General features: G+C 39.7%; 1 protein-coding gene across 1 annotated transcript in view; it reads right to left on the bottom strand.

Annotated features, from left to right (window-relative positions):
* The window catches only part of LOC122935728 (serotriflin-like), a 58742-nt gene extending 36836 nt beyond the window's left edge, over positions 1-21906 (bottom strand). Inside the window, exons 1-3 of the mRNA XM_044291592.1 lie at positions 21850-21906; positions 20546-20594; positions 20354-20452 (exon numbers count right to left, since the gene is read on the bottom strand). Of these exons, the coding sequence (XP_044147527.1) occupies positions 20354-20452; positions 20546-20590 (144 nt within the window). The 5' untranslated portion in view covers positions 20591-20594; positions 21850-21906. The remainder of the gene's footprint in view (positions 1-20353; positions 20453-20545; positions 20595-21849) is intronic.
* Between the last annotated feature and the right edge of the window lie 971 nt (positions 21907-22877).

The raw sequence follows: 22877 nt of genomic DNA, 5'->3' as shown, positions 1-22877 counted from the left end.
AAAAGTTGCCTACTTAAGTATATGCTATAGAGTTATTGCTATACTATTGTGGGAATGTGAATGGTTTCCCCATGTGTGTCTTATAAGGATAGAATATCTGGGTTAGTCTGGATAGGGGCAAAGTAGGAGAATGTCGAGACAGGGCACAGGGAAAAGGGTAAAGGGGCAAGCAGAGTTGAATACGTCGGTCTCCCCAATGCCTTAAAGAAATGAAAAATCCAAACAGCTACTCCTGACTAGCATGCGCGGGCTTAGCCCTGCAAAAAAAAAAAAGAGGACGGGTTACTAGATCAGGAGGGGGAACCGCTCATGGAGGGAAACTCGGAGTCGCTGTTAGTGGGGGAATGCTCCCAGTCTGGGGAGAGAGGTGGTGGGCAGCCTGATGAGGCTGGGAAAAAAAAAGAGATGTCTTCGAGCAGGCTCCCAGCCTGGAAGATATATTTCAGGAAATAAAAAAATGCAACACGGCGATACGTGACCTTTCTCTCCAGATTGGTAGTATTAGGGAATCGGTCGGACTCCTTAGGGCGGACCTACAAAACTACAAAGATAGACTGACAGAAGTGGAGAAAAGAACATCGGAAGTGGAGGATGTAGTGCAGACAGTGGTTAAGGAGAAAAACAGGTTAGTGGCAGAAAACAAGGGAATAAAATATAAACTAATACAGTTAAAAAATAGGGTCAGGAGGTTAACTTTGAGATGCCTGGGGATCCCAGAGGGAGCAGAGGGGCAAGAACCCCGCACTTTTATACAAGAGTGGTTGAGGGAACAATTGGGCCAGGATATTTCCGAATATAAAAACTTTGTGGAGAGCGATTATAGAGTGCCGGCAAAGATACCCCCCCCCCCATGAACGAGACCGAGGGTAATGATTCAGAATCTGCTCTCGGTCAGGGATAAGGAGGAGATATTGCGCAGCGCAAGAAGGAAAGGGAGGCTGGACTATGCGGGCATAACAGTCATGGTATTTCCCGATTATGCAAAAGAAACAGTAAATGAAAGAAGCCAGTTCATGGAGGTGAAAACAATATTGCAGTCAATGTGAAATATTCAATGATGTTTCCGGCCAAGCTGAGGATAGAATGGGAAAATAAACCGCGGTTTTTTGACACAGCAGAGGCAGCGGGAGAATGGGTCAAGGAAAAGATAAAGGGCCGAGCGGGGGCTGGGATGGATGGGGCGCTGTAGGGGGGAATGCTAGTTTAGAGAACCAGGGCTTAGGTTTCCTGGATCATTTGTGAGGGATGGGAGAGGTCTGCCGGCTGCTTTTTAATTTTTAATTTTTTTTAATTTCTTTACTTTTCTTCTTCTTTCCTCATTGTCTCCTTCCCCTATCCTCGTTGTACCATCCTTCTTCTTCTCCTGTATTAGGGTTTTTGACCCTTCTATAATATTGGGGGCCTGCTATTTTTTTGTAATGGATAGGAATATGATTTAAAAAAAACACGAGAATCATCTCATGGAACATTAGGGGGTTGAGTAGGGGTTCAAAGAGAGTTGCGGTCTTTGATGCAATACATAGATCTCTCCCAGCAATAGTCTGTTTACAGGAGACACACCTCACGAATGAGACAACGGATGGGATAGGTAGACCAAGGATGGAATATGCTTTCCACTCAGTATATTCAGTATACGCGAGAGGAGTAAGCATATTAATACACCGGGACATATATAAAAATAGGGAAAGTAACTATAGATAAGGAGGGCTGCTATGTCCTGTTGGACTATATACTGGAAGGTAGAGCGTGGTTAATGGCAAGTGTGTATATACCACCACCCTTTAAAATCGACATCCTTTTAAAAATGTATGATATTGCACTTAAGGCAGGGGATAAATTACTGTTATGGATGCAAGAATAGATAGATGTAAAATGGGGAATAATCAGGGACCCTGTATGGGATCTAAATTAAAAAATATCACTAAAGAGATGGGTTGGATTGACATTTGGAGGGTCATGCACCCTAATTTACGGAAATACTCGTGTTTTTCAAAGACTCATAGGAGTCTATCACGGATCGATTTAGTTTTCACAAATGAGAAAAGCTCACTGGAAATTGTAGGGGTGAAATATGGGCAACGGGGTGTTTCGGATCACAATCCAGTTAATATAGATATTAAAACACAAAAAATAAAAAAAAAGAGGGATGAACATAATTATAGGATGGATAAATATGATGGATACACATGACAAGATCTTGCGAGAGATAAGATAGTTCTTTGAGATAAACGATGGATCAACGACAGTCAATATGGTATGGGAGGCTGCTAAGGCCTTTATTAGAGGGATCATTACAAAGTATACAGTGTTTTATATAAGAAAGGAATAAGGGAGAAAATAACAAAACTGGAAGGCGAAACAGAAAAAAGTGAAAAAAATTACACTGCAAAACTATACTCTCTGGATAGAGAAGGCCTCTGAATTAACCACTTAAGGACCACAGGTTTATACCCCCCTAGTGACCAGGCCCTTTTTTACAAATCGGCACTCCACAAATTTAGCGGTTTATTGCTCGGTCATGCAACTTACCACCCAAATAAATTTTACCTCCTTCTCTTCTCACTAATAGAGCTTTGATTTAGTGGTATTTCATTGCTGCTGACATTTTTACTTTTTTTTGTTATTAATTGAAATTTAACGATTTTTTGGCAAAAAAATGAAATTTTTCACTTTCAGTTGTAAAATTTTGCCAAAAAAACGACATCCATATATAAATTTTTCGCTAAATTTATTGTTCTACATGTCTTTGATTTAAAAAAATGGTTTGGGTAAAAAAAAAAAATGGTTTGGGTAAAAGTTATAGCGTTTACAAACTATGGTACAAAAATGTGAATTTCCGCTTTTTGAAGCAGCTCTGACTTTCTGAGCACCTGACATGTTTCCTGAGGTTCTACATTGCCCAGACAGTACAAACACCCCACAAATGACCCCATTTCGGAAAGTAGACACCCTAAGGTATTTACTGATGGGCATAGTGAGTTCATAGAACTTTTTATTTGTTGTCACAAGTTAGCGGAAAATGATGATTTTTTTTATTTATTTATTTTTCCTTACAAAGTCTCATATTCCACTAACTTGTGACAAAAAATAAAAACTTCCATGAACTCACTATGCCCATCACAAAATACCTTGGGGGGGTCTTCTTTCCAAAATGGGGTCACTTGTAGGGTAGTTATACTGCCCTGGCATTTTAGGGGCCCAGATGCGTGAGAAGTAGTTTGAAATCAAAATCTGTAAAAAATGACCTGTGAAATCCTAAAGGTGCTCTTTGGAATGTGGGCCCCTTTGCCCACCTAGGCTGCAAAAAAGTGTCACACATCTGGTATCGCCGTACTCAGGAGAAGTTGGGCAATGTGTTTTGGGGAGTCATTTTACATATACCCATGCTGGGTGAGAGAAATATCTCGGTCAAATGCCAACTTTGTATAAAAAAATGGGAAAAGTTGTTTTTTGACGAGATATTTATCTCACCCAGCATGGGTATATGTAAAATGACACCCCAAAACACATTCCCCAACTTCTCCTGAGTACGGCGATACCACATGTGTGACACTTTTTTGCAGCCTAGGTGGGCAAATGGGCCCACATTCCAAAGAACACCTTTAGGATTTCACCGGCCATTTTTTACAGATTTTGATTTCAAACTACTTACCACACATTTGGGCCCCTAGAATGCCAGGGCAGTATAACTACCCCACAAGTGACCCCATTTTGGAAAGAAGACACCCTAAGGTATTTCGTGAGGGGTATGGTGAGTTAATGGATTTTTTTATTTTTTGTCACAAGTTAGTGGAATATGAGACATTGTAAGAAAAAATAAATAAAAAAAATCATCAGTTTCCACTAACTTGGGACAAAAAATAAAAAAATTCTAGGAACTCACCATACCCCTCATGGAATACCTTGGGGTGTCTTCTTTCCAAAATGGGGTCACTTGTGGGGTAGTTATACTGCCCTGGCATTCTAGGGGCCCAAATGTGTGGTGAGTAGCTTGAAATCAAAATGTGTAAAAAATGACCTGTGAAATTCTAAAGGTGCTCTTTGGAATGTGGGCCCCTTTGCCCACCTAGGCTGCAGAAAAGTGTCACACATGTGGTATCGCCGTACTCAGGAGAAGTTGGGGAATGTGTTTTGGGGTGTCATTTTACATATACCCATGCTGGGTGAGAGAAATATCTCTGCAAAAGACAACTTTTCCCATTTTTTTATACAAAGTTGGCATTTGACCAAAATATTTATCTCACCCAGCATGGGTATAGGTAAAATGACACCCCAAAACACATTGCCCAACTCCTCCTGAGTACGGCGATACCACATGTGTGACACTTTTTTGCAGCCTAGATGCGCAAAGGGGCCCAAATTCCTTTTAGGAGGGCATTTTTTGACATTTGGATCCCAGACTTCTTCTCACGCTTTAGGGCCCCTAAAATGCCAGGGCAGTATAAATACCCCACATGTGACCCCATTTTGGAAAGAAGACACCCCAAGGTATTCAATGAGGGGCATGGCGAGTTCATAGAAATTTTTTTTTTTGTCACAAGTTAGCGGAAATTGATTTTTTTTTTATTTTTTCTCACAAAGTCTCCCTTTCCGCTAACTTGGGACAAAAATGTCAATCTTTCATGGACTCAATATGCCCCTCACGGAATACCTTGGGGTGTCTTCTTTCCGAAATGGGGTCACATGTGGGGTATTTATACTGCCCTGGCATTTTAGGGGCCCTAAAGCGTGAGAAGATGTCTGGAATATAAATGTCTAAAAAATGTTACGCATTTGGATTCCATGAGGGGTATGGTGAGTTCATGTGAGATTTTATTTTTTGACACAAGTTAGTGGAATATGAGACTTTGTAAGAAAAAAATAATAAAAAAATATTTCCGCTAACTTGGGCCAAAAAAATGTCTGAATGGAGCCTTACAGGGGGGTGATCAATGACAGGGGGGTGATCAATGACAGGGGGTGATCAGGGAGTGTATATGGGGTGATCACCCCCCTGTCACTGATCACCCCCCTGTAGGACTCTATTCAGACGTCCGTATGTGTTTTGCGGATCCGATCCATAGATGCGTGGATCTGTAAAGCACATACGGGCGTCTGAATGGAGCCTTACGGGGGGTGATCAATGACAGGGAAGTGATTAGGGAGTCTATATGGGCTGATAAGCCCCCCTGTCACTGATCACCTCCCTGTAAGGCTCCATTCAGACGTCCGTATGTGTTTTGCGGATCCGATCTATAGATGCGTGGATCCGTAAAACACATACGGACGTCTGAATGGAGCCTTACAGGGGGGTGATCATCCCTTATAGACTCCCTGATCACCCCCCTGTAAGGCTCCATTCAGACGTCCGTATGTGTTTTGCGGATCCGATCCATGGATGCGTGGATCTGTAAAACACATACGGACATCTGAATGGAGCCTTACAGGGAGGTGATCAATGACAGGGGGGTGATCAATGACAGGGGGGTGATCAGGGAGTCTATATGGGGTGATCAGGGGTTCATAAGGGGTTAATAAGTGACAGGGGGGGTGTAGTGTAGTGTAGTGGTGGTTGGTGCTACTTTACAGAGCTACCTGTGTCCTCTGGTGGTCGATCCAAACAAAAGGGACCACCAGAGGACCAGGTAGCAGGTATATTAGACGCTGTTATCAAAACAGCGTCTAATATACCTGTTAGGGGTTAAAAAAATCGCATCTCCAGCCTGCCAGCGAACGATCGCCACTGGCAGGCTGGAGATCCACTCGCTTACCTTTCGTTCCTGTGTGCGCGCGTTCACAGGAAATCTCGGCTCACGCGAGATGACGCCAATCGGCGTTAGTGTGACCTGGGAGTGCCGCCGCAATGACGCCTTTCGGCGTTAGCGTGGCGGCAGGTGGTTAAATGATGATATGTTCCTATTGGCAGAACAACAAAAAGAAAACTACGTAAGGGACAAGTACAGATATGCACACATCCCCGGGAAAAAAATTAGCGGCCCTGGTAGCGACCCAAACAAAAAAGAATAATTATATTCACTGTATAATGGATGAAACGGGACATAAAAAACACGGAGCAAACAGCCAAAATAGAGTTACTCCAAAAATATTTTGCAGGTATATATAGAAGCAAGATAAATAAAAATTCAGAGCAAATACAACCGTTTTTGGATCAAATTACTATATTGAGGTTAACAATAGATCAATGCAAGTCCCTGGAAGCTCCCTTAACCCCGATAGAAGTGAAGGATATGTTAAAAGGGATAACAAAAAACAAGGCCCCAGGAATAGATGTCATCCCATTTGAGGTGTACGCTCAATATAAAGAAATATTAATTCCGAAACTGCTTAGAATCTGGGAGTCAGCAAAGCAGGTGGGAAAACTTCCAGATTCTATGCGAGAAGCCTTGATGACACTCATCTTAAAGCTAGGTAAGGACCCGGCCCTGATGGATTCGTACCGTCCTATTTCATTGATCACCACAGATAATAAAATACTAGCTAAGATTTTGGCAAACAGACTTCGGTGTGTGATCTCGGTGCTTGTTCATGAGGATCAATCGGGATTCATGTTGGGCAAAACTACTACAAAGAACATCATGAGATACTTTGTGAATACTCAGTTTGAACCCACAAATTGCGGAGAACGGCTGATTGTGACTATAGACACCTCAAAGGCTTTTGACACGATAGAATGGCCCTTTTTGTTTAACACAATGAAGAAAATGGGATTCGGGGACCGCTTTGTTGCATGGGTAAAACTATTGTATACGGAAATCTCTGCAAGGGTGATAGTAAACGGAGAACACTCAGGACGCATACCAATCGGCAGAGGGGTTAGACAGGGATGTCCTCTCTCACCTTTGCTATAGCTATTGAACCACTTGCAGATATGATTAGACAGGATCCGGAAATTGTGGGGTTCAGATATTGCACCCATGAGGAAAAAATTGCCTTATATGCTATTTGTGGGTTCACACGGATAACTAAATAGGATATTTCAGGTATTCAAGCAATTTGGTAAACATGCGGGACTTAGGATAAACTGGTCCAAATCGGCGTGTATCCCGATTGACCCGCTGAATGAGTTCAGACCGGGGGAGCTGGAAATTAAGAAGATTGATGAACCCGTTAAATATCTGGGAATTCAGATTACTCCGGATCCCAATGATTATGTTAGATTAAATGTGATCCCGAAAATCCAGAAAATCAGGAAGAAAATAGAGGTATGGAAAAAAACTGTACATGTCGATGGCAGGACGTATTTCACTGGTTAAGATGTGCATATTACCCGCTTTGAATTATACCCTGTGGAATACACCAGTGATAATCCCCAAAAGATACTTTAAAAAAATACCCAGCCTATTAACTGATTTAATATGGCGAGGGAAAAAAAACGAGGATAAAGGCACAAAGGCACAAGAGAGGGAGGGTGGATTATCCGTACCAGATTTGGAACTCTATTTTAGTGCAGGGTCTATAAAAAACATGATAACATGGAGTAACACGCAAAGCTAGAAAAATTTAATAGCAGGGATAAATAAAAGACTGGAGAAATGTAATATCTTCCAAGTTATGGAAACAGGTACTTTGGCCCAACAGGAATGTAAATATAAACCTTTGATTCTGTTGATGGCCAAGAGTTGGGAGACGGTAAAAGAACTATTGAGAAAGAAAATCTGTGTATCGTGGCTCACCCGTATCTGGTGTATGATAATGGTGCTATATTTTATTGGTGGTTCACCCGTCCACCCCGAAAAATTGTTAAAATTAAGAAATGAATAAAATAAGCACTCACCACCTGATGTACTAACAATTGTTTATCTCTTCAAATATTTTTTAAAAAATTATATTTAACAACACATATATCATTAAAATATAATTGCATAGATATTGGTAGATGTAACTGATGAATATAGCTGATATAAATCTAGCTGGTAACTATAGTTAATATATCGCTAATAAATATCGCTGAACTCTTGGTGTCCAGAATAAATAGCTTGCCTCAGGTATACCTAATGCATTAGCACCATGTGTGATAATAATATATATATATATATATATATATATATATATATATATATATATATATACAAATAAATGTGTTAGAAGGTATCAAGAGGTATCAAAAAGTATTTCCAAAAGTGTTCAAATAGTTCCAAAGATTTCAAAAGATTATTTGCCGAAAAATATTAGTTCGCAAGAACAAGTGTCAAAGTAAATGCTGCAACAAAGTATCAAAATATTATTCAATGTGAGAAGAAAATCCTCGTGCAATAAAGTATCCAGACAAGCAAATTGAAGACTTAGAATAGATGTTTGACTCTCCCAATATCCGTCAGTGTTTCCAATACTGGCAATCAATATAGCATGGAGGTTAGATGTTAATATATGGGGTTAGGTATTAGTATATAGGGGTTGCGTCTGGGGCGTCCCCCTGGTGCTCACCCTCTTACCTTCCCCTGCGAGATGTTCGCTGCTTTTAGGTGGTAAGCTTCGGTACGACTCGCTGTGTATCACCGCTGAGTATGATAGAGACGATAGTTGCTTTCGGCGTTGTTTGTTGGTCTCGTGGCCTTCTTCTGACGTCATCAAACCTCGTCTGGTTTGTATGTCATTCTCCCGGCAACTCTCGTATTAGCTCGCAATGAGTTCGAGCCCTGCTTCTGATTAAGGATAGGTGTATGCGTCGATCCGTATAGGGAACGATCTGCTCCAATATAATTTCTTTGGATTCTCTCCTAGGTCTAGATGGGTAGTTGGTCCTCTCCAAATCAGGCCAGACGCGTTTCGAGGAAGAGGATTAACCCTCGAAACGCGTCTGGCCTGATTTGGAGAGGACCAACTACCCATCTAGACCTAGGAGAGAATCAAAAGAAATTATATTGGAGCAGATCGTTCCCTATACGGATCGACGCATACACCTATCCTTAATCAGAAGCAGGGCTCGAACTCATTGCGAGCTAATACGAGAGTTGCCGGGAGAATGACATACAAACCAGACGAGGTTTGATGACGTCAGAAGAAGGCCATGAGACCAACAAACAACGCCGAAAGCAACTATCGTCTCTATCATACTCAGCGGTGATACACAGCGAGTCGTACCGAAGCTTACCACCTAAAAGCAGCGAACATCTCGCAGGGGAAGGTAAGAGGGTGAGCATCAGGGGGACGCCCCAGACGCAACCCCTATATACTAATACCTAACCCCATATATTAACATCTAACCTCCATGCTATATTGATTGCCAGTATTGGAAACACTGACGGATATTGGGAGAGTCAAACATCTATTCTAAGTCTTCAATTTGCTTGTCTGGATACTTTATTGCACGAGGATTTTCTTCTCACATTGAATAATATTTTGATACTTTGTTGCAGCATTTACTTTGACACTTGTTCTTGCGAACTAATATTTTTCGGCAAATAATCTTTTGAAATCTTTGGAACTATTTGAACACTTTTGGAAATACTTTTTGATACCTCTTGATACCTTCTAACACATTTATTTGTGTATATATATATATATATATATATATATATATATATATATATATATATATATATACACAAATAAATGTGTTAGAAGGTATCAAGAGGTATCAAAAAGTATTTCCAAAAGTGTTCAAATAGTTCCAAAGATTTCAAAAGATTATTTGCCGAAAAATATTAGTTCGCAAGAACAAGTGTCAAAGTAAATGCTGCAACAAAGTATCAAAATATTATTCAATGTGAGAAGAAAATCCTCGTGCAATAAAGTATCCAGACAAGCAAATTGAAGACTTAGAATAGATGTTTGACTCTCCCAATATCCGTCAGTGTTTCCAATACTGGCAATCAATATAGCATGGAGGTTAGATGTTAATATATGGGGTTAGGTATTAGTATATAGGGGTTGCGTCTGGGGCGTCCCCCTGATGCTCACCCTCTTACCTTCCCCTGCGAGATGTTCGCTGCTTTTAGGTGGTAAGCTTCGGTACGACTCGCTGTGTATCACCGCTGAGTATGATAGAGACGATAGTTGCTTTCGGCGTTGTTTGTTGGTCTCATGGCCTTCTTCTGACGTCATCAAACCTCGTCTGGTTTGTATGTCATTCTCCCGGCAACTCTCGTATTAGCTCGCAATGAGTTCGAGCCCTGCTTCTGATTAAGGATAGGTGTATGCGTCGATCCGTATAGGGAACGATCTGCTCCAATATAATTTCTTTGGATTCTCTCCTAGGTCTAGATGGGTAGTTGGTCCTCTCCAAATCAGGCCAGACGCGTTTCGAGGAAGAGGATTAACCCTCGAAACGCGTCTGGCCTGATTTGGAGAGGACCAACTACCCATCTAGACCTAGGAGAGAATCAAAAGAAATTATATTGGAGCAGATCGTTCCCTATACGGATCGACGCATACACCTATCCTTAATCAGAAGCAGGGCTCGAACTCATTGCGAGCTAATACGAGAGTTGCCGGGAGAATGACATACAAACCAGACGAGGTTTGATGACGTCAGAAGAAGGCCATGAGACCAACAAACAACGCCGAAAGCAACTATCGTCTCTATCATACTCAGCGGTGATACACAGCGAGTCGTACCGAAGCTTACCACCTAAAAGCAGCGAACATCTCGCAGGGGAAGGTAAGAGGGTGAGCATCAGGGGGACGCCCCAGACGCAACCCCTATATACTAATACCTAACCCCATATATTAACATCTAACCTCCATGCTATATTGATTGCCAGTATTGGAAACACTGACGGATATTGGGAGAGTCAAACATCTATTCTAAGTCTTCAATTTGCTTGTCTGGATACTTTATTGCACGAGGATTTTCTTCTCACATTGAATAATATTTTGATACTTTGTTGCAGCATTTACTTTGACACTTGTTCTTGCGAACTAATATTTTTCGGCAAATAATCTTTTGAAATCTTTGGAACTATTTGAACACTTTTGGAAATACTTTTTGATACCTCTTGATACCTTCTAACACATTTATTTGTGTATATATATATATATATATATATATATATATATTATTATCACACATGGTGCTAATGCATTAGGTATACCTGAGGCAAGCTATTTATTCTGGACACCAAGAGTTCAGCGATATTTATTAGCGATATATTAACTATAGTTACCAGCTAGATTTATATTCATCAGTTACATCTACCAATATCTATGCAATTATATTTTAATGATATATGTGTTGTTAAATATAATTTTTTTACAAATATTTGAAGAGGTAAAAGAACTATGGTCCCAAACTGGACTCTATGCAGACACCATACTATGGGACAATATCGGCCTCACAGAATTAAAGTTAATTGACCAGAAGATCTGGTGGAAACACAGAATATACAAATTAGGACAGGTATGGGAGGTGGGGGATATAATACCCTATGAAGAGTTAAAAAGGAAATACCAACAGAAAAATATAGGGTTGAGGTTTTATTACTTACAACTAAAACTTGCACTGTATAAGATGATAGGGAAAGGCACACAAAATGGCAGGATATTCTGGAACCCATGCGGGAAGGCTTTTGGGATTCAGCTATACAGGCAAAGACCAGGGTTTCAAGGAATTTCTCTTATAGAATAATTCAATTTAATATATTGTATCGTCTCTACTACTCTCCAAAAAAGTTAATAAAGTATTATAGAACTAAAGTCTTTACTTGTCAGAAGTGTGGAGAAGTAGGAGGGGACGATATACATATATTATGCACATGCATAAAAATCCAAAATTATTGGGCAAAGATAATTGAAAAAATAGAGGAATACCACCAGTTTACAGTACCCAGACAGTTTGAGGAATGCATCTTAGGGGTGATGGATGGTGTGGAAGTGCCCCAACACAGAGAAATTGCAACTAAATTTCTATTCCAAGCCAGAAAATGTATAGTTGGGCATTGGGGGCGGGAGCGAGGTCCCTACAGTTAAAGAATGGGAAAATCGCACAAGGATGATGATAGCCAGTTAGGAGTCCCACTTCACCGGGTTTAAGAAAAAGCATAGAATCGCCAGGATTTGGCAGAAATGGCTCAATAAAAACTGAGGGATGGAGGGGGAGGGGCAATGGAGTGAGGATGGTATTTTTTATTTATTTTTTTTGTCAGCAACCGACATACTAAGGGTGGGGGGGTGGGGAAATAAATATATGTATTTAATTAATATAATCATGTAAGAATAAGATGATTAGTAAAAAACTATGTAAGAATTGGAAAAATTTTAATAAAGATTTATTTTAAAAAAATAAAAAATTCCCTGGAATGCCCCTATCCCAAGCAATGAGGTTATGGCCAGTAGTGACCATGCTCATTTTTTCAGAATCGCATTCCAAGAGCTATAACCTTTTAGTTTTTTTCTTCAATGTAGCTATATAAAGGCTTATTTTTTGTAGGACAAGTTATAGTTTTTAATGCACCATTTTGGGTACATATAATCAATAAAGCCAGTCGTTTAGCTTAAACCCTCTTTGTTTACTTCAGTAAAAAGGCGTATTAGTGGTAACTAAGTGGTTAAAAGGCTGAGCATTGACTTTGTGCAACAACATTACAGGTGGTGTGTCCGATGGTTCGTTTTTTGTTTTCTTTCCCTTTTGGAAGGAAGTCTGGTATATAATACTAGAGATGAGTATATTGAAAGTAAATAAGTATTTCATCCTGAATTTCTTGTGGTTCATTTAGGGCAAATCAGAAAGACGCATAATACCCCACTGGAAAAAAGAAGTGCAAGCCAGTGCTGCTTACAAAAGACCAGAGTACTGAGTGTCCCTGTATAACACTTCTCTGCATCAGGAATTCATGCCAGTTTACTTCCAAAGGAACAAGAAAAAGTTGTCTAGGTTAGCTGAGTGGCCATTGTTGGGGTCTTGGGGGTACTCTTTCTCATTTTATTTTAGCAGTGACCCTATTCTGGGGTACTGAACCTCCACTGATCATAAATGAATGGTGCATCCTAGTAATGTGTTCTGAAAGGAAAGTAGAGAATGATTCACTGCTAGACACCTCTGATAAGGGCTTATCTTCTTGAGAACAAAAGGACTGGGAATATGGAAATCCAGAAAAAAAGGGCACCCCGAAACACCATAAATAAGCATCAAGTTGTGACCATCAAGTTGACACCCTATAACTAAACGTCGATCAATTTTCTCTGACCTAATTCTAACACTAAAACATTATTTATACCTCTATGATAAGAACAAAAATGCTTTCCCGCCCTTATCCTTTAAACGTAGGACCGTTAGGGTCTTTGAATATAATGTGGTGAGGAATAAATGTTCTAAACTGTGAGAGATTTATTGGACTATAAAAACAAAACTGTACGAATATGGGAAAGGAAAGATAACAGGGTCATCCCAGCACAAAACACTCACAACAGAACATCACATAGTTGTCCATTGGGGACTGGTATTACTCCACTTGCCACACACCGATCTAACACTAAGGTTCCCTATACCTATGCTCAGGTTTCCAGCAGACACTATAAAGGCAGAACTATATACAATAGTAGTACGAGCAAGCAACATCACAAACATACTACTGGAGCCATTCCCGGCATAAATGATACCCTTTATATCTCCGCCACTAGGAGAAAAAATGATTCCAAGTCAGGGACCACTATCCCTTTACATATGCCCATCACTAGTCACCGAAACACTTCCTCTGGGGTATACGGTGACCCTACAGTTTAGGACCTACAACAACACTCCATTCATGAACCTCCAAAAAATCCCCCTGTGGATATTGAACTTAGGGAGCACCCCAATACTGCCAATACCAGAAGACTTGGCTCTGGGGGCAATACACCAAGGGAAGATAAGACCCTTATTTCAAATTCATGCCAGGCAGCAATACTAGAACAGATTGTGGGTTTCCCAGTGGAGGACCTGAACAATTTCATTTACAAAACCCCTATGGCCATATATAAAACACCAATGTCCACCTTACCCTCAACAGCAAGCAAAACGTCTAAGTTCTAAACTTCTTAGTCTGATAACGATTTCCCCACTGACACTCTAAATACAGCCATTTTGATCTGCCAGTCTAATGACTCTCTAACCAACATATCCACCCACTATATATCCCCCAATAGTCCGGACAACTTCCTAGCACTACCTATGAGTTTATCAGAAAGTCCTTTTGTCACATGTGACAACCACCCGCCAATCCCGTCGTACTATGCCACAGTTGCCATACAGGTCTCGTCCACTAGAGACTTCTGGAGGCAAAGCCACTGTGAGCACAGTAGATGTTTAAGATTGGTTGGTGTGCCCATACATGATACAATCACAATTGTATGTACAATCGGTAAAATAAAATGATTGATTTTGCGCTAGAAATCAAATTAATTTGCTGCCACCACTCTTCGTATTAAATCGATGTAAAGAGACCCCGGATAGCTAATCCTAAAGGGAAGAAACAGTTATTTGCAACCTAGCTAACCAATTAACAATTTATAGAAATTAGACAATGCGGTAGTATGTCTCTTCTGAGGACAGAGTTCTTAGCATAGACCAGATAACCAAGTAACAAGGGCAAAACTGGAACGATTAAATTGTTAGTTTTATTCTAAACAACATACAACAAAAAAATATACGTTAAAACTGACAGATAAATATACCTGCCAGTCGAACAGATTGGTTGGATAGAAATAGGTAAGAGGTGGAAGGGAATAGAATGTCTGTAAGTTCAGAAACATGGTTATGGATGACTTGAAAGATTGTTCCTTTTAGGTTTCTCATTGTTATTTAGGGAAGGATTACCAAAACAATTTCACTGTTGAGGAACAATTGGCTCTAAAGAACCTTATGGAAAATAAAGAGATAGTAATAAAAAGTGTAGATAAGGAAGGAGGTTTGGTCATCATGGGAGCGGATTATTATTAATATTTAACAGAGTCACAGAGAATATTATCTGATCAAGGCTACTATAAAATCATGAAAGAAGATCCAACAAAGGTTTTCCAAAAATCACTTTTTGAATTAGTAGATGCAGGGTATGGACAAGATATTATTAATAAAAAATAAAGAGCTTTTGTAAAAATTTTACACCCATCCGTATCCCGGTTTTACTTCTTACCAAAAATCTACAAATCTCTTGAAAACCACCCTGGTAGACCCATCATCTCTGGGATAGGTTGTTTGACCTCCAATCTGTCAGAGTATGTGGACAGTTTTTTACAGAATTATGTTACAGCGCTTCCTTCATATCTAAGAGACGCTTCCCATCTTATTAAGCTACTTGACCGCTCACATGGGAAGATGATTACATATGGGTTACACTTGACGTTTCATCCTTATACAGGTCTTTCTAAAAAAATTAGCATATTGAGATAAAGTTTATTATTTTCTGTAATGTACTGATAAACATTAGACTTTCATATATTTTAGATTCATTACACACCAACTGAAGTAGTTCAAGCCTTTTATTGTTTTAATATTGATGATTTTGGCATACAGCTCATGAAAACCCGAAATTCCTATCTCAAAAAATTAGCATATCATGAAAAGGTTCTCTAAACGAGCTATTAACCTAATCATCTGAATCAACGAATTAACTCTAAACACCTGCAAAAGATTCCTGAGGCTTTTAAAAACTCCCAGCCTGGTTCATTACTCAAAACCGCAATCATGGGTAAGACTGCCGACCTGACTGCTGTCCAGAAGGCCATCATTGACACCCTCAAGCAAGAGGGTAAGACACAGAAAGAAATTTCTGAACGAATAGGCTGTTCCCAGAGTGCTGTATCAAGGCACCTCAGTGGGAAGTCTGTGGGAAGGAAAAAGTGTGGCAGAAAACGCTGCACAACGAGAAGAGGTGACCGGACCCTGAGGAAGATTGTGGAGAAGGACCGATTCCAGACCTTGGTGGACCTGCGGAAGCAGTGGACTGAGTCGGGAGTAGAAACATCTAGAGCCACCGTGTACAGGCGTGTGCAGGAAATGGGCTACAGGTGCCGCATTCCCCAGGTCAAGCCACTTTTGAACCAGAAACAGCGGCAGAAATCGGAAATCAAGGTGCCAGAGTCTAGAGGAAGACTGGGGAGAGGGAAATGCCAAAATGCCTGAAGGCCAGTGTCAAGTACCCACAGTCAGTGATGGTCTGGGGTGCCATGTCAGCTGCTGGTGTTGGTCCACTGTGTTTTATCAAGGGCAGGGTCAATGCAGCTAGCTATCAGGAGATTTTGGAGCACTTCATGCTTCCATCTGCTGAAAAGCTTTATGAAGATGAAGATTTCATTTTTCAGCACGACCTGGCACCTGCTCACAGTGCCAAAACCACTGGTAAATGGTTTACTGACCATGGTATTACTGTGCTCAATTGGCCTGCCAACTCTCCTGACCTGAACCCCATAGAGAATCTGTGGGATATTGGGAAGAGAAAGTTGAGAGACGCAAGACGCAACACTCTGGATGAGCTTAAGGCCGCTATTGAAGCATCCTGGGCCTCCATAACACCTCAGCAGTGCCACAGGCTGATTGCCTCCATGCCACGCCGCATTGAAGCAGTCATTTCTGCAAAAGGATTCCCGACCAAGTATTGAGTGCAGAACTGAACATAATTATTTGAAGGTTGACATTTTTTGTATTAAAAACACTTTTCTTTTATTGGTCGGATGAAATATGCTAATTTTTTTAGATAGGAAATTTGGGTTTTCATGAGCTGTATGCCAAAATCATCAATATTAAAACAATAAAAGGCTTGAACTACTTCAGTTGGTGTGTAATGAATCTAAAATATATGAAAGTCTAATGTTTATCAGTACATTACAGAAAATAATAAACTTTATCGCAATATGCTAATTTTTTTAGACGGACCTGTATAGCAACATCAGACACGACCTAAGAATCAGACCCATAACCCATACTCTCACTAATGATTTAGCCATGTCAAAATCCCAGAAAGAGTTCATTCTCGAAGCCATTGATTTCATACTCCACCATAATTATTTTGTCTTCAATAATACCTACCACATCCAAATAAATAGTACTGCGATGGGGACTAAATTTGCCCCATAATATGCAAACCTTTTTATGGGCATCTTTGAAGAGACATTTGGACTACTATTACACCTCAAAGTGAAATTTTATTGCAGATATATTGACAATATCAATTTTATTTGGCAAGAAGAGATAGACAAACTCAATCTATTTGTTAAATCTCTTAACTCTAATGATTGGAACCTATATTTTACCCTTGAATATAACCCTGTTGAGATAGTTTTTTTTTTTTTGTATTTACACCTTACTGTTTACAATAAGAAGATCTCCACCAAGACATACTTTAAAACCGTAGATGCTAATAGTCATTTGGATATAGTAGCTGCCATCACCAAAAATGGAAACAAAACATTCCATTTAGCCAAATTAAGCAAATTAGGAGAAATTGCTCCGATAATCATATAATGAGGAACCAAATAAATATTATAAAAAAATTGTTTTAAAGATAAGGGGTACCCAAAAAAACTTTTGGAGCAATTCATGAAAAGAATCCTTAAAGTTTCCCAGAATGAGAGCCTATTACCACGTGATAGCATTAAAAAGAAATCTAAAGAGCAGGAGCCACAAATACAAACCCATCAGCTTAGTCTAATTACCAGATTTAACTCTCAACACACTCGTATTAGAAACTGCCTAGTAAAAATTTGGGCAGTCCTACTAAAAGACCCCATCTTAGGCAAAATTATTCCTCGAGTACCCACCATCATCTTCTGTAAAGCGAAGACGCTAAAATATCTAATAGCCCCCTCCTGTCTGAAATTTAATATTGCTAATAGGCACACCAAGAAACAAAAAGATGCAGGGGCCTTCAAGTGTGGAATTAGAAGATGTAAATGCTGCACCATCATTACACATAATACAAAAGAAATTTCAGTTGCACAAAACAAAGAAACCATTAACATCTGTTACAGAATGGAATGCTGAACAACCAATGTTGTATGCCTACTACAATTCCCCCGCAAGTTACTTTATGTGGGATGTACTACTCGGACACTAAGGGAGAAAATGAATGAGCATCGAAAATAGTGACTCATAGCATCTCACCTCATTTCACATTATTCCCTAATGGAGACCCTATTCCCCTACGAGTGACCCCGATTGATTGGTCACCGCAATCTTATCTTATCAACAGTTGTGTCGAAAATAAATGTTTTGGATATTTCGTCTTAATACCTTGACACCATTTGATCTAAATGAGTCACTGGAATATACAAACTATTGACTCATTCTATTTATACCTCGATTTAGATATATTTACAGTATGTGTTTATATGTTCCTTTATTTACATATCTATACTTTTACATATGTATAGAAAAATTGATGAGCAGCACACAAAACCCAAAAAGCGGTGCAATTCCTTGAAGCGGATCACGGACTTGATCCTACTAGATATATGTAAAAGGCCAAAGCAGCACGCAAATATCCGTGAAAAAAAAGGGTATTTTATTCACCCATGTGTAGACAGCAACGTTTCAGCTCCCTCCATGGAGCCTTTTTCAAGTCATGTATACTTTTACATATATTTATGCACTATAGATATACAAATCCAATTTTTACCTTGATCAGATATATTGGTGTATTTTTTTGTATTTATGTTCTTTTATTACATATTTATATATTTATGCACTATATATATATATATATATATATATATATATATATATATATATATATAATTTTTTTTTTTTTATATATGTACATACTTCTCACCCTTTATATAATATATTGATTTCTCTTAACCTCTGGGTGACTGACAATCCCATCCCATGTTTTTTAGGGACTCATGAGGGATTTCTTATCTCCCTTTTTTACTCTTTCTTTAATTTTAACTTTTTTGTGTTTATGAAATGTATATTTTATTTTTTACTATAACTGCACCCTTTAATATAAAAATATTTTAAAAAGCATTACAGTACCTTGGAATATTTTACCTCATTATGGTATTTAGTTTTTTATCCAATCATGACATTATGTTAAATATACATAAATTGCATGAAATACTTCTGTGTTCCACAGTGGAACGCATGTCTGATACTGTGTGGTATCCTGGGTCATGCTCTCCTTGCGTTCCAAGGGCACGTGAACGGAAGTGACATCTCTGCTGACGTCCCTTCCATCATCCAGCCTCCTACACATCCGTCTCCTTGTGTTCCACCCTGGAGCGCATAGGACTGGAAGCGGCGCCCTGACCACTGCGTCTTCCTACACTCATTCCCCAGCACATACATATTCACTAATTATACCCCCCATTGTGCCACCATATAGGTCTCTTATAACTGAGGATCTCTCTCTCTTTTTTACTGATTTTACTATTATTAACTTATTTAATTTTAGCGTGGGTTCCACTGTGGAAAGCATGCAACCGGAAGTGACGTACCTCATGGCGTCACTTCCGGTATTAGAATTTATGCTTTTTTTTAAATACACATGATGATATATAAGTTGCAGCTATAGGTATGTTTGTATATACTGTATCAATATCACTCCTGAAGAAGGGGGCTTTACCTCAGATGCCCGAAATGCGGGTGCCCTGAGTTTTGAATAAAGGAAAAATGACCAAACGCTGGATACCTGGCTGCCATCATTTCTACCATTCTAGAAGCAAACCCGGCTAAGAAGGAGCTCTGTCTGAAGGTGTCTTGAGCTTTATCCGACAGACATCCTCCTAGTGAAGTGAGTTCTACTTATGTTTTAAGTTTTTCGTACAGTGCTCTCTTTCAGAATTTTTTTATGGTTGTATAACATTTTAATATTACTTTTTCCTCCTCGTGCTATATTATTAGTACTCATTTACTCTGACACAAAAATGGCGCCATTTTAGTGGGTCACAACTTGACGGTTATTTGTGGTATTTCGGGGTGCCCTCCTTTTTTTTCTGAGCCTCCAATATCCATCCTATGCCGTGTACCCATTCATTTTTGCAGGTTAGCCTTGCTATACCCTGACCACTAGGTAGCCTTCCCTCTAATATTCCTTATCACATCCTTGTCAACATCGGCTTTTTACTTGGTGTCCTATCCACCCTCCTGGTGCCCGTCACGCTATAAATTTTGGGTATACACCCTTAATATACAGTATACGTCAACCTCTATTTTTCAAAGAATTTTATTTTTTCTTCTTTCCTTACATTAATATGGAAATCCAACAGTCTGATTCTTCTCTGTTGGGAACACAATATGCCATCAAGGAGAGTTGGGACACCTTACACATTACGAGGTTTACAAGTCTAGCTGATATTAGTTTGCCCAATATATATCTAATAAAATAGACCAATCAACCAAATCATACGGAAGAGTGGTATCAGAAAAAAGACTGTCAAACACTGAAAAAAGTAATTATTCCATAAACGATTATGGCTTAGTGTCCCTTTAGGAAATACTCACTGGATTTGGGATGTCATCAGGATTTTCTGCATCTGTTTCATCGGAGTTGGAAACCACAGCATTGTGATCAGGGAAGGAGAAGATGAAACAAATCTCCCCCTGTGAGTACATTATGCAGTTGGTTACAATGGATCAGTATCTACACAGTGGTTTATATTTATGATATAGATTTTGCTTGTATCCTAAACAGACCTGTATTAGTGTCAGCATCAGCAGCTTTTCAAGATGCAGCTTCATCTCTCTGTAAAACAGGAAGACTTAAGACTAATTTCCATTGCACTTCAAGTCTCTGCTCGAAGGTCTGTTTAACACTAAGAAGTTGTTTAGTTTGTTTGACTGACCACAGAGAAAAGAAAACTCCAGTGTAAAACTTAAGGTGAAACTTCAGTTGGGGAAATGTAGCATTATTCAATGGTCATTAAAGGTAATGGTCTCTCTGCAGACTAGGGTGGGTGAAGTCTCACTTGATACAAACTTGTATCCCCTTCAGAGGTTCTGTTCAGAGCCTCCTTCAGCAATTTCATCAGAGTTGACCAAAAATACATACCCAGACTTGCCAAAGTTGGATTCTGGACCCACAGAAATATTTCTTCAGGAATTCTCAAACATCATCTCCATGTCCACCAGAGCACCTCAAACAGCACATACAAGCAGTGCTGGGCAGATTCTAAACTACACGTAAAGGGTGCTATCATTCAGAACTGACCTATCTGCAAAGCAGTAGTCTAAACATCTATCATCACAGATTCTTGCTGCACCAAGAAGCTGCAGAAAAATGAAGCACCCAGGAACAAGTGAGCCAAACCCAGCCTGACCATACCACCAACCAGTACAGTATGACAAAGGGGGACTCTGGAAAACAATACAGAAAAGCAAGACTGTGCCAGAAGTGTGACCATGGAGGTTGAGTCCTACGTATTGCTGTGGTGACTCAAATATTCAGCAGTGAGGGACATTCACTTCAGGAGACTGTCTTATCTCTTCTCAGACTTCACCACCATGGAGGAGGAGCGATTTTCCCTACTGCTAGGGGAAGAGGAAGACACGGTAGCCATAGCAGCACAATATATCATCCCCTACCATAGACTGAGAAGAGCATGGAATTCCATGGACTTCTATACCCCCAAACTAGATCTGTCCCTATCCTCATCCCTACAGAATTATTTCCTATTTGCTTTGGCAATGCTAATATTTGTGTAGTCCTGCCAATAAAGCTTTTTTGAATTAGATAAATGATAGACACTCCCTTTATGTATAGATTAGGTTAATTCATTTGGTCACTGTCATGTAGAGAACTGGAATAAATCTACAGATCAGGTTAGGGTTCTACCATTGTCCTTATACTAGTAATCTAGTCATTTACATATTTCTGATGTTTCTGGGATATATATACATATATATGTAAAATCATAAATAGAGTAACTTCTAATAACCTATAATAACTAAGAACATAGGCAGTGTATTCTCAAGTAATCATCCTTTCTGGTGTCTGTTACCTGAATTTGAATCTTGTCTTCTTCTCAGAGCTCTGTGTGTTGGAGGAAAGCCTCAGGTAATGTAAATTTTAGCAGGTCTGAAAGGTGTATATATAAGGCGGGAATCAGGAAGATTTCCTGTCTGACTTTTTTTTTTATTCTAATCAATTATGTGGGTACATTCTTGTAACGTAAAATATTAAATAACATGAGCTACATGGTGTTTCCAAGAATGTATGACAACAAGTAACTTAGTCTTAAAACATGTCGTGGTGCAAGCATGATACTAGTTACCTGTTTGTAACCTTTCTCTGGCTTGAGGCATTTAGGCTCGTGATGGTCAGTTTTCCATCTCACTACTGCAGCAGACATGGCCTCATGAATCCCCAAGGACCGTCATAAAAAATGAGGCTAGATATGGTTAGAGATGTTCTGGTATATATGGCTCAAAGCATTATTCAATGTCTTGTGGTCTCTTCTCCTTCTCTTACAATATCAAAGGTAAAGGTTTGGGGTCCAACAGGAGTTAACTGTTAAAGGAGTTGTCCACTCAAGAAAATCCCAATGCTAAGGTGATCACAGGGTGTCCCTCTTTTGGGAACTTTGGTAAACCACTGAAATCTGTGAGGGAACCTTTTGGAGTCAAAATGAAACCATTGAATCATCTAAGGGTTGCAATACACTACAGTATATGATTAGGCAGGCGATTGTTGGGAAAGTAGTGTTCCTGCTCATTAGTACTAGTAGAGGGGACCGCTACTATTACATGTAACAATCTCCTCCACAATATGGTGAGAAGCGATCGCTAATGTCAACATTCATCCCCGTATTGACTCGTTGTTTGCCTGCAGCAAATCAGGATTGCAAACATTTGTTAGTGATAATCTGGCCGATCATCGGGCCAGTGTAATTAAAAGTGCCATATAAAATGATGACCTATCCTCAGGATAGGTCACCAATATCAGATCGATGTGGGTCTGACACCTGGCACCCCGCCAGCCAGCTGTTTGGCGAAATCTGGCACTCCATGCAAGTGCCGCTTCTTGTTC

The sequence above is a fragment of the Bufo gargarizans genome, chromosome 4, assembly GCF_014858855.1.
Source record: "Bufo gargarizans isolate SCDJY-AF-19 chromosome 4, ASM1485885v1, whole genome shotgun sequence".
Lineage (NCBI taxonomy): Eukaryota > Metazoa > Chordata > Amphibia > Anura > Bufonidae > Bufo > Bufo gargarizans.
Note: the sequence above shows the minus strand (reverse complement) of the source record. Positions and strands in the feature narration are given on the sequence as shown.